Raw genomic sequence first — 15,555 nt, forward strand, 5'->3', positions numbered from 1 at the left:
AGGAAGCAGCAGTTTCAGACTTAGGACTATCACATCATTTATGTATTTGTTTAGGGAATTTATATAGGGAATTTATATGCCACCTCTCCAGAGTTCTGCTCAGGATGGCTTACAAGTCAAAAGAATACCATCATAAATTATCAAACGTGAAATGCTCTGAGACTGTGGATCTCTGGAGAATTTGCTCAACTTGTATGTCTGTAACCCTGAACATGCCTTTGTTTACTTTGAATCTTACGTGTTGTTGATGCTAAGGGAAAACCTAGTTGTTTATTGTGCTGTGAAATATTTAGTCATGCTTCTGCCTCCCTTTATGTACTAATGCTGTGATAGAAACCAAAAATGTTTTGAATATTTATTTACATAAAGGAACTTTCAGTATGTTGCTTTAAAGAGAAGCACTGAGGATTACTTTATGCCTAATATTATGTTAACCTTGCAGTTCTAAAACTACACAAGCAGAGAAATAACGATTTTCTGACTGAATAATGTTTTTCTCCTTTTTTCCATGCTTCTAATAAGTATTCTCAAGCTCCTCTTCTAGCACTAAGTATGACCCTGATATTCTGAAGGCAGAAATCTCCACTACAAGATTAAGGGTAAGAGTGCTTAATTGTAGTGTATTGGAAGATACAGGTCTGTGCACTTCCAATGCATGGGTGTTTTTTTTTTTTAATTTAACATATTTATATTCTATATTGTTTGCAAATAATGCATCTTCCCGAACAAACAGGTTAATCAATAATCAACTGCAGCTGACAGTGAGACCAGCAATAAAAATCGAAAACAAAACAATCAATAAAAAAGCAGCTCATTTTTTTTCACTAAAGTCCACCACATAAAAACAGGGGGGAAAGAAAGAAAGTAGTACAATAAATAATCAAACTGAGCCAGGAAAAAACCGCTCGATGCTGAACTAAATCAACAAATCTTGGGGGATAAAAATGTTTTTGTGTGGATCTAAAGCTCAGCAAACTGGGTGCCAGAAGAATCACTGTGGGGAGTGATTTCTGAAAGGGATGTTGACAGAAAAGGCCCTTGTATGTAGCCACCCAGCTTCTGACGGGGGGGGGGGCACAGGGTTGCCTCTGAAGAAATTAGCTGATGAGCAGTCTCATATGGAAGAAGGCAATTCTTTAAGTAGTCTGATCCCAGATCTTTTAGGGCTTTATAAAATACCTTGAATACTGTCCAGAAGTGAATTCGCTGCCAGATTAAATCTGTCAGAACTGGTGAAATTTATTCTTTGTAGCTCATTCCAGCAAGCAATCCTGCCACTGCAGTTCTGTACCTATTGGAACTTCCAAAGAGTCTTCAGAAGCAGCCCCAAGAAGAATGCGTTGCAACAGGCCTAACTTGGAAGTCATCAAGGCATGGTTGACTGTCTCTGGTACACCAGCCAAAGCTTGCTAAAGGCACTATTGTGCCACATAGGGAAATTTATACTTTCATGTTTATTCCTACCCAGAGCATCTGGCAACCCTGAAATTGAAATCCCGAATAGCTGAAATTGAAATCCTTGATTAGGTACATTGTGAATGAACACCATCTCAGGCTTAACTGGAATCAGCTGCAGTTTATTGCCCTACCTCTAGTCCGGTATCAATTCCAGTTGCTCACTTAGGACATCTATAGTCTCACCTGACTGACCAGAAAAGGAGAAGTAATATTTAAGTATTCTTTACCTCATGATACCTCTCCTTGCTCCCCAATGGGGACTCCAAGCAGTGTGCATTGTTCTATTATCTTCAATTTTACTTTCACAAAAACCCTGTGAGGTAGATGTGGCGTAGACTGATTTCACACAAGAGCTGCACCGCGGTCGCGCCTCCCTTTACCCCGCTTCTATTGGTCAATTTCCCACTCAAAGCCACACGGCCGCATTTTGACCCGCGGCTTCGCCCAGTTTCCCCCGCTGTTTCGTGATCCTCAAAAAACAGGATCACGAAACCACGGGGAAAATCGGGCGAAGCCGCAGGTCAAAATGCGGCCATGCGGCTTCAAGTGAGAAATTGACCAATAGAAGCGGGGCAAAAGGAGGCGCAACTGCGGCGCAGCTCTTGTGTGAAATCGGTCTGAATGTTGGGTGAGTGGCCCAAGATCACCCAGCAAGCTTCCATGGCAGATTGGGGATTCAAACCTGATCCCAATTCTGATACACTAATAACCACACTGGGCCTCTGTAGTTAACACTCCTTTGGACAACCTCGTCCAGTACTTCCATGTAGATGTCACACGGCATACAGGACAAGATGGAGTTTGTAGTACAAGTGTTTCTCAGCAGCCAGCCACACAGGGGCAGTATCACACTGAAGTGTAATGCCCCCAATATACCTCTCAGCCAAATGATCCAGATACTATGGCGGATTAGGGTTGCCAAACCCCCGGGTTTGCCAGGGGTCCCCCGTTTTGGGGGAGGGTCTACAGAAGCCCCACCCCCAACACCCACAGCCACCCATCACTCTCCCTTCAAGTGTGTTTCCTCCCAAGCGCGAACTCCGCAAGCTTGCAGGGAAATGCCAGCTTCGTTCTTAAAAGGGAAATGCAGCTGCTCTTAAAGGGGAAACGCCGGCTGCTGGCTACTTTAAGTGCAGGGACCTGCCGTTTCTGGAGATCCGGCGCACGGGCGGGTGGGGGGGAGGCAGACATCCCCAACTTGACATCATCATGTTGGGGATGCCCCACCCCCTCCAGGAACGCCCCCAAAGTCCCCCGCTGGGGGTGGAAGATGGACTTGGCAACCCTATGACGGATGGTATTAACAGCATCATACTGCTCCTATTTTTCCACCAAAAAATGTCACCAGTCAAGAAGATTCAAGCCCAAAACCATACTGGAAATCAGTGTTTGTATCTGGGCACTAAAATGTCCTAAGTGTCTGAAATAAATATTCCCTGTGCAGATGAATGAACAAACACAAATAACATGAACTTGATTTTAAGTTTTCTTGATGGGTTGGATCTGTGCTGAAAAAGAGAGTAGTGTAGGGTTACCAACCTCCAGGTGAGGCGTGGAGGTCTCCCAGAATTACAGCTCATCTCGACTACAGAGTTCCTTCCCCCTGACAGATGGACTCTACGGCATTATACCCCTCTGAGGTCTCTCTTCTCCCCAAACTCTGCCTTCTCCAGGCTTTACCCTCAAATCTCCAGGAATTTCCCAACCTGGAGTTGGCAGTCTTTGAGGAGAATGGGGTGATCCGTTTGACTGCTAAAAGGCTGTGCTGGGAATCATGGGGTCTACATGGACAAGAAGGACAGGAGCTGAAGTAAGGAATGGAGTTAAGTGAAATTGAAAAAGCCAACAATACACCCCAATATTTTATAGAGTTGTATGGTCCAGAAATAAATTATTTGAAAGGCTGTTGCTTGGGCCCCCTTTTGAGCAACAACGGTACAGAATGCAAGCCCAGAGATGTGGGAAATATGTGGTTCCTCAGCTGTTGCCATGTAGATTACAGTGTACTGGGCTCCTTGAAAGTGAATGTTGAGAATCCTCCCCTGCATGTACACTGTCATTCTCTTTCAAACAATGCCAGTAGGTGCGCTCTCTCCCTCTCCCTCTCTCTCTTTAATAGGAACAGGTGGCATGCACACCCAGCCAATGACAAATTAACGTAGTGAGTTAAATGTGGATTTCAAGTTTAATTACTGTAATGAGGTTATCCAAATAAAGAGATGTCTTCTAATCTGGCACGTCTCTTACATTAGTTGCTTGTTCATGAACATCAAGAGGAAGATAGAATTCCTTTGTGTTCAACAAATACTAACAAGGGTTTATTTATATGTGATAGCAAGGCTGGTTGTGTTGACACAGAGAAATTATGCTAGCAGACACAGCTAAATACTGACACATGCTGTACTTTCTACAGAGCAACTGGTTCTTTTTTTGTGACCAGTTATTTCACCTGTCATATGAATAAGCATTAGCATACCCCTGTTACCCCTGCAAAATGCTCATTTCCTTATACATTGTGTGAACACAAATAAAGATTATCAGTTGTGGAGATAAGACAGCAAATACAAAATACTTAGGCCGAAGTTATGTATGAGGAGGGCATGTTATCCACAGGGACATGTTGTCCATTGGGAAAGTGTACTTAAGCCAGTGCTTTTTTCCATGACCTGCATCATATATAAATTGGTGAAGAGGGACTGTCGCTGCAAAGAATGCAAATGTGTCCAGTGGTATGTTTGATTATTTTCCCTTATTGTGAATTTGCCTGTATGTGGAAAGCTAGGTCTTTAGGCAGAAAGGTTCTCACTGACATTCAAGCTTTCCAAATGCAAGGGGATTTTAATAGCAGAGGATGTTCAAACATATAACTTTCATATAAGTCTCTCTTTCTCTGCCACATTCTCATGGCTGTAGACATGTCACTGTTTTGCTGAGTATACTCCATGAGTATACTAAGAGTGTACTGCTCTCTTCCTGAATTCTTGTGTCAACTCTGTGATAGCTACCATTTGAACACTCACACCTTCTGAGGCATCAGTTTGTTTATTTATTTATTATTTGCGGCATCTTTCTGTCTCACTCTTAACCAAATTTCACAAGGCAGCTTGCAAAATTAAAGCATTTGTCTTGAACTTCTGAGCTGCAATCCAGCACATGCATGTGGCGGAATAAGGAGCAGCTCCTCCGGAGCTTTCATATAAGTCTCTCTTTCTCTGCCACATTCTCATGGCTGTAGACATGTCACTGTTTTGCTGAGCCGTGTTGGCAGTAGTCAGGGAATTCACACAGAGCCGAGGCTTCCCTGCTTCGGCTGAGAATGTGGATGGATGAACCATAGAGTTTTGGAGGGGATGTTGTAGTTTCATCTGCCACAATTATGCTACTTCCAGGCCACTCCAAAATTGACATCATCACTCTGGGATATCTGATTTAACCCCCCCCCCCCAATTTTGCCTGGATATTTCCTCCTGCAGTGTCAGGGGAATGGGAGCTGGGGATGGGAAATCTCCCACCCCCAGCAGAAAGCTGGTAATCTGACTTCTAAACAACATATGAACATCTGTGGTAAAGGGCTGGCTCCAGCTTGGAGATCGAGCCATACTATTGCGTGATGCCGGAAGATGGCTGAATCGGAAACTTGCTTATTATATCACATAGCACGCCATCTTAATTAATAAAGGAATAATTATTACTGTGAGCACTTTGATTATTTGATTGTTTTAAAATGTTTAAAATGTTTATATAGGTTTTAAGGTACTTTGTACTGATTAATGTAAGCCGCCCTGAGCTTGTTTGCGGGGAGAGCGGGATACAAATGGAACTAATAAACAAACAAACAAAACTATAGAACTCGTATATGATTTTTAAAGGTTTGACTGGCAGTGATTAAAGAATGAAGAAATAATTTTAAATGGTCTTTATTTTAATTTTGTATGTATTACTTTCCAGGGCTTTTTTTGTAGAAAAAGTCCAGCAGGAACTCATTAGAATAATAGGCCACACCCAACAGCAGAAACTCATTAGCATATTAGGCAACACTCCCTGACTGCACCGCTCATTAGCAGGTCATCCAGCCACACCCACCCTTTGCTTCTTATTCTGTTTACCTTGTTTGTTGTCAAAACCCAGGGCTTTTTTTGTTGCAGGAACTCCTTTGCATGTTAGGCCACACACCCCTAATGGAGCCAATTCTAATGAGTTCCTGCTGTTGGGTGTGGCCTATTATGCTAATGAGTTCCTGCTGGGCGTGGCCAACTTGGGAGCCAGTCGGAACTCCGTTCCTGTGTGTTTCTGCCCCAAAATAGCCCTGTTGCTTTCTAAAAAATGGTTTTGTTACCTCATTGAGACTTTGTGATAGGCACTGGCTGCAGTGAATAAAAGGACAGATGTGCGGAGAAAGGTGTTCAGAGCAGTGGCATACCAAGGGCGGGACAGAGGCACGGTCTGCCCCAGGCACAGCTTGAGGAAGGCCTTTGAAGGGGCCCCTCAAAGCCAGCGTCATGCCGTGTCCAGCCAAACATCTTTCCTTTAATTTTTAAAATGCATTTCTGGCTGCAGCCACTAGGGGCACAGGGAAGTCTGAGCATAGCAAAAAACACTCTAGGATTGGGTAAACGTCCCTTGCTCCAAGACTGAAGCAAACTTGTGTAACAATCGAGGCAGCACACTGATCACTATTACAGTAATTGCCAGCCTGCAGGTCATTTTCTCCAATAGTCTAGCCATTCTCTCTTCCTTTCCTTGCACACAGCTCAGCCAAATCTTGAAAAGCAGTAGTTAGGGTGTTGCAGCAAGATAAAACATCCTTTCCCTCTCTTAATTTCTCTCCTTCTTTTCCACACTTTTCTCATTCATTTCTGTCTTCCTTCACGGAATTTTTCCATGCCCCCACCCCACTTTATTTTCAATTCTTGGTCTCAAGACCTTCTCATCCCTGTCTTGCTTGGTGACAGAATGTATTTCAGAGTAGCAGAGTAGCAAACCTTTGTTAATATTATGAACAGAAGGCACTGGGTTTGCTGGGCACTGTACATTACACTGCTGCTGGGCTTCCAAACCTCCCCACCTTGCTTGGACTGTGATTCTGTGCCTGACATCAGTCCTGTTGAGCTGGTATTGTCACAATAGCAGCAGGTTCTACTGGGCACCCTGTGATTGCACTGGTACTGCTGGGCTTGCAAAAAGCCCCCCCCCTTTCAGCCTCTACTGCAGAGATTCTCTGGTTTGACTTTAATCCCTTGGAAACAATGGAGGATGGCCCCCCCTTCTTTGGGGGGGTAGCGTGTTTCTTAACATCCAATCTGGTGAAGCTTGCGACCACTATTTTGTGAGGCTTTGGCTAGTATTAGTCAAAGTTAGTACAAAGGCAGACTCCTAGTTCTCAAAAATGCCTTGTAGATGTTTGGGATGGTCAGCTCTTGGGCTTCGAAAAACCCTCCCAAGTCCCTGCTCAGAATACAAGTGGTGTGATGGAATTATTATTTTTTTGTCAAGTCACAGCTGACTTATGGCAACCCTGTAGGGTTTTCAAGGCAAGAGATGTTTGGAGGTGGTTTGCCACTGCCTGCCTCCATGTTGCCCCTGCTTAGCTTCTGAGATCTGACGAGATCAGGCTGTCCGGGAGCTATCCAGGTCAGGGCTAGGCTGAGAGTAATGTGACTGGCCCAAGGTCATCCAGCAAGCTTCCATGGCACGATTGGCACGATTGGGGATTTGAACCTGGATTTCCCAGATCCTACTCTGACACTTTAACCACTACGTCATGCTGGCTCTCGTGATAGAACAGCATGTTGGAATTTGAATTTTGTTTTCTGACATGATTATGTATACAAAGCTAAATAAAAGAAAATTTTCACTGTCTGCATTTCTTTTCTGGCCATTATTATTATTTGTTTCATGATTATTGCTGAAAATAATTTTGTCCTATTGAGGATGGGCCCTGACCTGGATAGCCCCAGCCTAGCCTGATCAGATCTCAGAAGCTAAGCAGGGCCAATGCAGAGGCAGACAGTGGCAAACCACCTCAGAACGTCTCTTGCCTTGAAAACTCTACGGGGTCGCCGTAAATCAGCTTTGACTTGATGTGGGGAAAATAGAGGAGGGAGGTGCTAAAAATTATCTGCCCCAAGCACTAAATAGGCTAGGTACGCCACTGGTTCAGAGCCCTTTTATTTCTTTGAGATCTGTTACAACAGAGCTTGGGAAGGGAAGCATTTCATACACAAAACATAATATACAAGGCAGCCTGCTGTGGTACAGGGTTGAGTTGTTGTGGTGCGTGGTAAGTCAGAGCAAGACTTATTTCAGAAGCCACAAGGAACCAACAGGGAACGTCATATCTCCACGTTGTAGGGGTACTGATTATTATAAACCATGTGCTCAGTTGCCTCAAATTTCTAATTTTTTTTTAACAAAATTTGTGTACAAGGTTAAAAAGCTGAAGAGAGAACTCTCACAGATGAAGCAAGAACTACTGTATAAAGAGCAAGGCTTTGAAACGCTGCAACAGTAAGTATAAGAAGATAATTGAAATGGACTTGAATAATTCAGTCTGCTGGTTAGGACCAAATCAAACAGAATTATTGCATCCATTTACAGAGCAAAGCTTCAAGATAAGGAGAAGGCTGAGAAAAATCTACTTTCAGGGATCTTAACTGCTGCTTTAAAATAAGAAACTTTAAAAATGTACACATTCACTAGAAAGTGAAAACACAAAACCATAACCCTGTTTCAAAGCAGTAGCATTAATTGATTCCACCTGTCATTTGCTGCCGAGGTGCAATGAGGAGGTGGATCTAGGTAAAGTCACCCCCATCATGTTCTTACACTATCAGCACTCCTTTTACCCAAAAAAGCACTTCTGCTAGGATGGGGGGGGGGGATTTCCACTTCATTTTGGTCCACAAACTTGAAAACCGTCAGCTTTTTTGAGGTCATGGGGGCTGGCTGAGGGAATGCAGAAATTATTCCCAAGAGCCCTTGTGCTCCTCCTCCTTTGACTTCAACTCCTCCAACTTAACAGCATGTCCCTGCATACATCTGTTTACTCAGAAGTAAATCCTATTCAGGATGTTTAGAATAGCAATCTGGGAGGCCAAGAATTCCAAATCCGTCTATTGCTGAAGCCGTGATTATTCTACAACAAAACTGATATCTGTTTCTGATCAGCACAGGGGATTTTAACCGGTGTGTTGCCAAGCAATGAAGTCCAGTACGACTGAAATTTACACATAATGCAGAGTAGCAAGTCTTCTCACTTAAATAAATGTCAGAGAGAGAGAAAGTGGGAAAATGGACTGGTATTTATTTAATTTAGGTTTCACTTTAAAACAAACTCTTTAACAAGAAAACTAGTTCTGAAGCTTAAAACCTGCTACTATCCCAAGATTAAAGGTTAGCCAAACATGCTGGTTGTATTCCATTAATGTAACAATGAAGTATTGTTTTAAAGCACCTTGCTCACAAGCAATTTTGATAGGAATCTAAAGCATGTTTGGGAAACTCTCTGTGGCATACTGCAAGCAAACAATGGGCACTTACTGGAAAGATTCAAGCAGTCACTCTTTGGTCAGCGCTAATTCCATTTATTAAAAACAAGGAGTCAAAATCTCCTATGTTGGAGACCCTTTTAAAAATTCATTTCTACCTTAAAGATAATCAAACAGTTGCAGGTAGAAACATGAAACACTGGATTGTGAAGCAGCAGGCATGCCTTGTGCTGTAACACTTCTCCATCGTGACATCACGGTTCTCCATGTCTCTTGGTTTTGTATGCAGTTATTCAGGGCTAGGTGCTATTAGTGCTATCCTCTCTCACTACCTAATCACAAAATAAGCACGCCTATCTTGGGGCACATTTGCTTGGGTTGTTTTTAGTGTCAGAAGCTAGAATGGACAAAGATATCCACTGAGGAACACAAATGGCTTAACAGTATTGCTCCGGCTCTTCCATGGGCTCCCTCCGAAGGGCTGACCCTGGTAATACGTCTCCCCTTGTGCCTTTCCATCTGCAGTGCAGATGGACTAGGTCTTGCTGTGCAGAGCTGGCTCTCCACCGAGGAGGGTGCCAACACACTGCTGAGGCTTGGCTTGCTCCCAGCTGATTGTGGCATCCATGGAGACATGAGCATGGCCTATGCCCATTGCTGTTTCCCAGAACTCTGCTGCTGCCCAGGTTTGAGGCAGGTCTGTGAGGTGCAGGCAGCATCACTGGTGCACAGCATACTTCTGGCCAGACATAGCCTATATACATCAGCTTCTCCTAGATCCAGGCCACTGCTGTCCAGGTATGTGACAAGCCCCTGTGGGTAATGAACAGTGCATCTGTACCAGTTGCATGTCTGTATTCTGGCTGTAATTTTGCTCATTAAAATCAGTAGGTGTTTCACCATGGATTTCTTTCAGACAAGTTTCTCACCCTGTTGGGTGTCAGCAGTCTTTTTGCAGATTTGACTTCCTGTTCAGTGCAAACTACTATTTCCCTTTCCATACACAGATAACATAATTAAGTGTACTTAATCTTGTCTCTGAAACTAAACTAAACTATAAAAATTATGTCGAGAATTTAATTTTTTTAATTCAGCGTCAAGAAACACCTTGCGTCTTCTGCACACAAATTCGATGTAAGATATATTGTTGGAAGACGGCTTCTTATCTTTGAACTGTTAGTGCATCCTTCTCTTTGAACAGTAATCTGCAACTGAAGATGGTAGATGACCAAAAGGAAAGGAAAAAAGCATTCTGTATGCTGTCATAAATGGTAGCCTTTGAGTCCAGTTCTCTGGAGAAGTTTTGATTCCTAATATACAGCTGTCATTCTTATTATTGACAGCTTTTGGAAGCTAGTTTTTAGTTCTGATTTCAAAACAGTGTCTAAACGAACCAGAAGTTAGGTAGCATTCACGGACTACCTCCTTCCTCAACAGCTCCCTGAGACCACCAAAAAGCTGATGCAGACATCTTAGGCACCTTGTGGACTAAAATGGGACAGGATGTGGGAGGGGAGAGAATCAGGAGAAATTCCTCCTCCTTGCTCTTCCAGTGGCACAATAGGCTCCATTGATGAGGTTGCACCCTCCTCACTGCAGCCTTCTCTGCCCTGTGGCATTTTGACCAGGAGGTCCCTATGGATTCTAACACCTGCGAGCACCCTCTGCCAGCAGTTCATAGGATCCAACCCTATGCTTATTTTATTTTCAATGTGAGTGGTTTTGAGTGTATTTCTTCTAAAATGTAGTATATATATTTTTTTACAACTTAGTTTTATTAAACTACTCATCTGGAGGTATCCACTGTACTTAGAGATGATTTTTTTTAAAAAAAATCAACATTTGTTTAATGTGCACAGTGTTTTGTAATCTTTACTGCATTTTCTCTCCACAGAAAGCCATTTTACAAAAGGGGACTGTAATCTGAAACTGCTTTGAGCATGCAAAAAGCTATATATAAATATTTCAATTAAATGTAGGCATTTGTAAAGATCCTGAAAGTTTGTGGCTGGGAAAAAGAGTCCATGTTCACAAGGATCAAGTTTAGCATTTTGTCTGTCTGACTGCATTGGGTTACATCCCTGTTTTCATGAGAATGTAGAATTCTTGTGTATTTTATTCAAGTTGCAGCCTGTGCTTTTGGGTGAGTTCTAACAAAAACATTACTAACTGATTTCTCTAGATGATCCTCAGTTTGTACCAGCTTCACTTTCTACATTACTTGAGTCTCTGACATCAAGCCAATTAAAGAGATCCCAATAGTGCTGCCAAATTCTTGCAGCAGCATCTGTGGGACTTTCCTTTAAAATCAGTTATTTTGGAAGTCATTCAAGAAAGGGATCGGATATGAGAGGAAAACACTTCTCATGTATATCGTCATGAAGATTCCATAAATTGACACCTTCTTTGTCGGGTTGGCTATTTTAGTAAGGGAGAAAATATACTACCCACTTTTTCTCCATTCCGTCTAAGGTGATCTCTTTCTGAACCCAAAAGAGCAACATTCTGTTTGAGGGGTTAGTTACCACTATTCTCTCTTTCTACAGAATTGACCAAAAAATGTCCGGAGGCCAGAGTGGGTATGAACTAAGTGAAGCCAAAGCCATTGTGAACGAGCTGAAGTCTATCAGAAAGGCCATAAACTCAGGCGAGAAAGAGAAGCAGGATTTAATGCAGGTATTTGGATATGATTTATATCCCAGAGTTGCAGTAGTAGCATTTTTATGGATTATTTTGCTAATTATGTTACCCACCTAGTGTCAGAACCTGTCCCAGACTTGCAGACACACCTTGCCCTTGCTAAGGCAAGCCATACATGGCTGACAGACACATTTTCCCAGACAGGATGTGCTCAGAACTGGTAGGGTAAGACTGCAGTCTCTGGGTTAAGTAATCAAGTTTGGTAGTCGGGCACAAAGTCTATCACATCACCAAGCCCCATCCAGGGGAGGGAACAACTCAGGAGATGGCTGCAGCTGATACCAAGTTCCAGGACAATTCTTGGTTGGGTGAAAGGGTGGAGGGAAGAAGTCAGCCCTGAAAGGGGATTGGAAGGGTAGCAGGCCAGGGAAAATGGAGTGTCCCCAGGGTTACCGAGTCTCCCACTGTGGCAGGAGGCCTCCCACTAGCAACCTGCTCTTCCTGCCACCATTCCCTCGGGTGATGATAGAACAATCGTGACATCACGGTTCTCTAGGAATTGGTGGGAACCTTATGGTAAATTGAGTTTCTGGTGAATCTTTGACGTGTGTGCTTCACACCCATGGGATCTAGTGCGCACGCGCTGGATCGATTGGTGCTGTAGCAAGCTCTTTTAACGGATTTTCACGCCCAGTCCCTCGGGCATGCGCAGGAACCCCACCGCGCATGCCCAGAGGGGTGGGCGCGGACATCCTGCCAGTTCCTTTCTTACCGCCGCGTTGAGTAGACCTATTTTTCGTCGGTCAGATCAGTTCACTTTTGGCTATTCGCCTCAGCTCTTGGGAATTATTTCCTTATTTTAATTTTCTTGTCTTTTCTCTTTTTATTTGTTTGTTCTTTTAAAAAAACATTTATTTCTGTTGAGGGGGAGTCTACCGATTACCTCAGGCCTTTGGGCTATTCCCCCCCCCCTCGAACGTCCCCTCTTCTTTGCTTTCTTTTATGGAGAAGAAGTGGGGTTTTTTCAATAGGTGCAAGGATTGCAGCAGCAAACTTGCTCCTCCCGTCCGTCATACCCTGTGCATTTTTTGTCTCGGAGAGTCTCACCGGCCAGAGTCCTGTCGTCACTGTGCTCGTTTTTCTAATCAGAAACGGAAAAAACGAGCTGCGAGTCTTAAAGTAGCGCTGCTTGAATTGGCCCTTACTCCTACCTCAGCGATGGAGGAGAGACCATCAACACTGACAGCTCTGGCATCGAGACCTGCCTCCGATGTCGACCGCCCAACACCGAAGCTCCCGGCATCGAAGATGCAATCTTCTGCTTCCACGCCAATCAAAAAGAAGGCCAAGGCAAGTAAGGATTACAAGTCCGCGAGGAAGGGCACTTCAAAGTCCCTTAAGGCGGCGAAGAAGGGGAAGGAAGCGGTGCCTGCACTGGGTGATGCCCCTAAAGTGCTTCCCACTCCAACGGCAGTATCGATATCAGAGGCCCAACTTCCTCCACCGATACCGACCATCCAACTATTGGATTGCCCCATCCAACAAGTGGAGCGCCCTTACTCCGACATTGAGACGGTAGAGCTCCTAAGTCACCAAATGGGTGCTGAGCCTTCTCCCTCTCCTTCTACTTCGCTGGCATCGATGATATCGGAGGCTCCCGATGTCAAAACACGTTGGTACCAACACATTTCTTGCAGTACGCAATGTCATCCTCCACGTCTCCATGTCCAATCTGTCGATATCGACGACCGAGACTACAGGGACGGTTTTCACAGACAGGCTATTGCTTTGTCTCCCAGATGTCCATGGTCCAGAAGTCGATCCCCCCGTGTCTTCCTGCCCCCTCCACCACCAGTATCTTGGTATCAACGACAGTTGAGTTACCTGTACGGGGCTTATCCACCATCTATGCCGTGGTTGACTCCGATGGGCTATTCTGATTGGGATCGCTCCGTTCATAGATCAAGGTCGACCCACAAATCGAGACCTTCGGCATCTCTGTCTCGTCCTCCTGCAGATGATCCTTCCCACCATAGTCTGGAACCAAGTCATCCTCCCAACCCGCAGGTCACTCCAAGCCTGTTGTTCCACCAAAACCTATAGCTTGTCAAGAAGACACTTCGGTCCAAATACCACACCAAGACTCCTCTGACTCCATGGAAGAAGACTCGGATACGGAAGCATCTGAGGCTCATACCTCTCCTGACCATAAATCTCCCAACCAGGATGTCGCTGAGGACCTAACCCTATCCCCATCCGACAACCTTATGTCATACACAGATTTAATCAAAAGAATGGCCCACTCTTTAGGCCTCTCTGTAGTCCAGCAAAATCCGCAGGCAACGGATGCCGTTTTTGATATAGTCCAGCTTGATACCTCTTCCACCTTGGCATTGCCCATGTCTTCAGTCCTTTTGCAGGCAGCAAAGGCACCATGGCTAAAACCCTCGTCAGCCCTAGTGTCCACAAGACGACTGGACCACATGTATAGGGTCCAAGAGGCAGATGCCGAATTCCTATTCTCGCACCCTCAGCCAAACTTGATGGTGATAACATCTTTCTCTAAATCCATTCCTCTAAATCCACTCCGCACCTTCTGACAAGGAAGGTAAGAAATTAGATGCCTTTGGCAGACGCTTCTACTCCACAGGAGCATTGGGAGTCAAGGCCACTAACTACTTGGCCTGCATGAATAGGTATCAATATACACTCTGAGAATGGTTCTCCGAACTTCTGACCCACCTCCCAGAAGACAAACTCCGGGCAGCCAGAGTCATCCAAAAGGAAGGCATGGTGTTGGCAAAACAAGAGCTCAACACTACTAAGCATTTCCTCGAGGCATCCTCCAGAACGATGGCCTCTGCAATAGCTCTTAGGAGACATTCCTGGCTCCGCAATACTAATCTGCCCATGGATACTAAATCTTATGTGGAAGACCTTCCCTTTGATGGCCTGGGACTTTTCAATGCCACTACTGATTCTACTTTACAAGAATTAGATAAAAGCATAAAAGCTTCTAGAGCTCTAGGAGTGTCATCCTCTGCGAGGCAACAATACCGTCCCCGCACCTGGTCGAGATCCTGGCAGAGGCGTACCGCACGTCGTCAGTCTCCGGACACACAATGGAGACCGCGAACATCTTCGGGAGGCCAAAAATCCGCCTTCCAGAAACCAAGTTTTGGTTCCAGACAACAATCTTCCCACACCAAACAGACCAAACCCTCCAAGCAGGGTTTTTGACTTCCCAGTCACTGAGTCAGCGCAAACCCGTCTGTCACCTTTTCTTCACACTTGGCGTCACATCACCTCAGACGAGTGGGTACTGTCCATCTTGACCCGAGGCTACCGAATCCAGTTCCACCAGAACCCCAATACTCCTGTCATCATCTCCACGCCCCCTTCCCCACCTCTCCTGGAGGAGGTGCCCGTCCTTCTGCAGAAAGGAGCCATCGAACATGTACCACCACACCTCCACGGGACGGGGTTTTATTCCTGATACTTCACAGTCCCGAAGCAAGATGGAGGCTTTCGACCCATATTAGATCTAAGGGAACTGAACTGTTTTGTGACCTACCACCGCTTCCACATGGTGTCCCTACAACAGATCATGCCATTGCTTCGGAGACATGTCTGGATGGCCACCCTCGACCTCCAAGACGCGTACTTCCACCTTACCATCCACCCCTCCCACCGCCAATATCTACACTTTGCGATTGGTCAACAGCATTACCAGTATACGGCCCTGCCATTCGGCCTGTCCAGCACCCCAAGAGTCTTCACAAAGACTATGATTGTGGTTGCAGCTTTCCTCCGTCTCCAGGGTGTCTCCATCTACCCATATATCGATGATTGGCTTCTGGTAGCGCCTTCCAAGAACGCCCTGGTCTCAAACGTCACAAAGACTCTGGCACTATTGGAGAATCTGGGCCTACAAGTCAATCGTCAAAAGTCTCAATTGTGCCCGGTCTAG

General features: G+C 44.8%; 1 protein-coding gene across 1 annotated transcript in view; it reads left to right on the top strand.

Annotated features, from left to right (window-relative positions):
- The window catches only part of WWC2 (WW and C2 domain containing 2), a 197,167-nt gene that overhangs the window by 107,251 nt on the left and 74,361 nt on the right, over positions 1-15,555 (top strand). The window contains exons 4-6 of the mRNA XM_015426965.1: positions 523-599; positions 7,886-7,965; positions 11,492-11,621. Of these exons, the coding sequence (XP_015282451.1) occupies positions 523-599; positions 7,886-7,965; positions 11,492-11,621 (287 nt within the window). The remainder of the gene's footprint in view (positions 1-522; positions 600-7,885; positions 7,966-11,491; positions 11,622-15,555) is intronic.

Source organism: Gekko japonicus, unplaced genomic scaffold (genome assembly GCF_001447785.1).
Source record: "Gekko japonicus isolate JY-2015 unplaced genomic scaffold, Gekko_japonicus_V1.1 scaffold185, whole genome shotgun sequence".
Classification (NCBI taxonomy): domain Eukaryota; kingdom Metazoa; phylum Chordata; class Lepidosauria; order Squamata; family Gekkonidae; genus Gekko; species Gekko japonicus.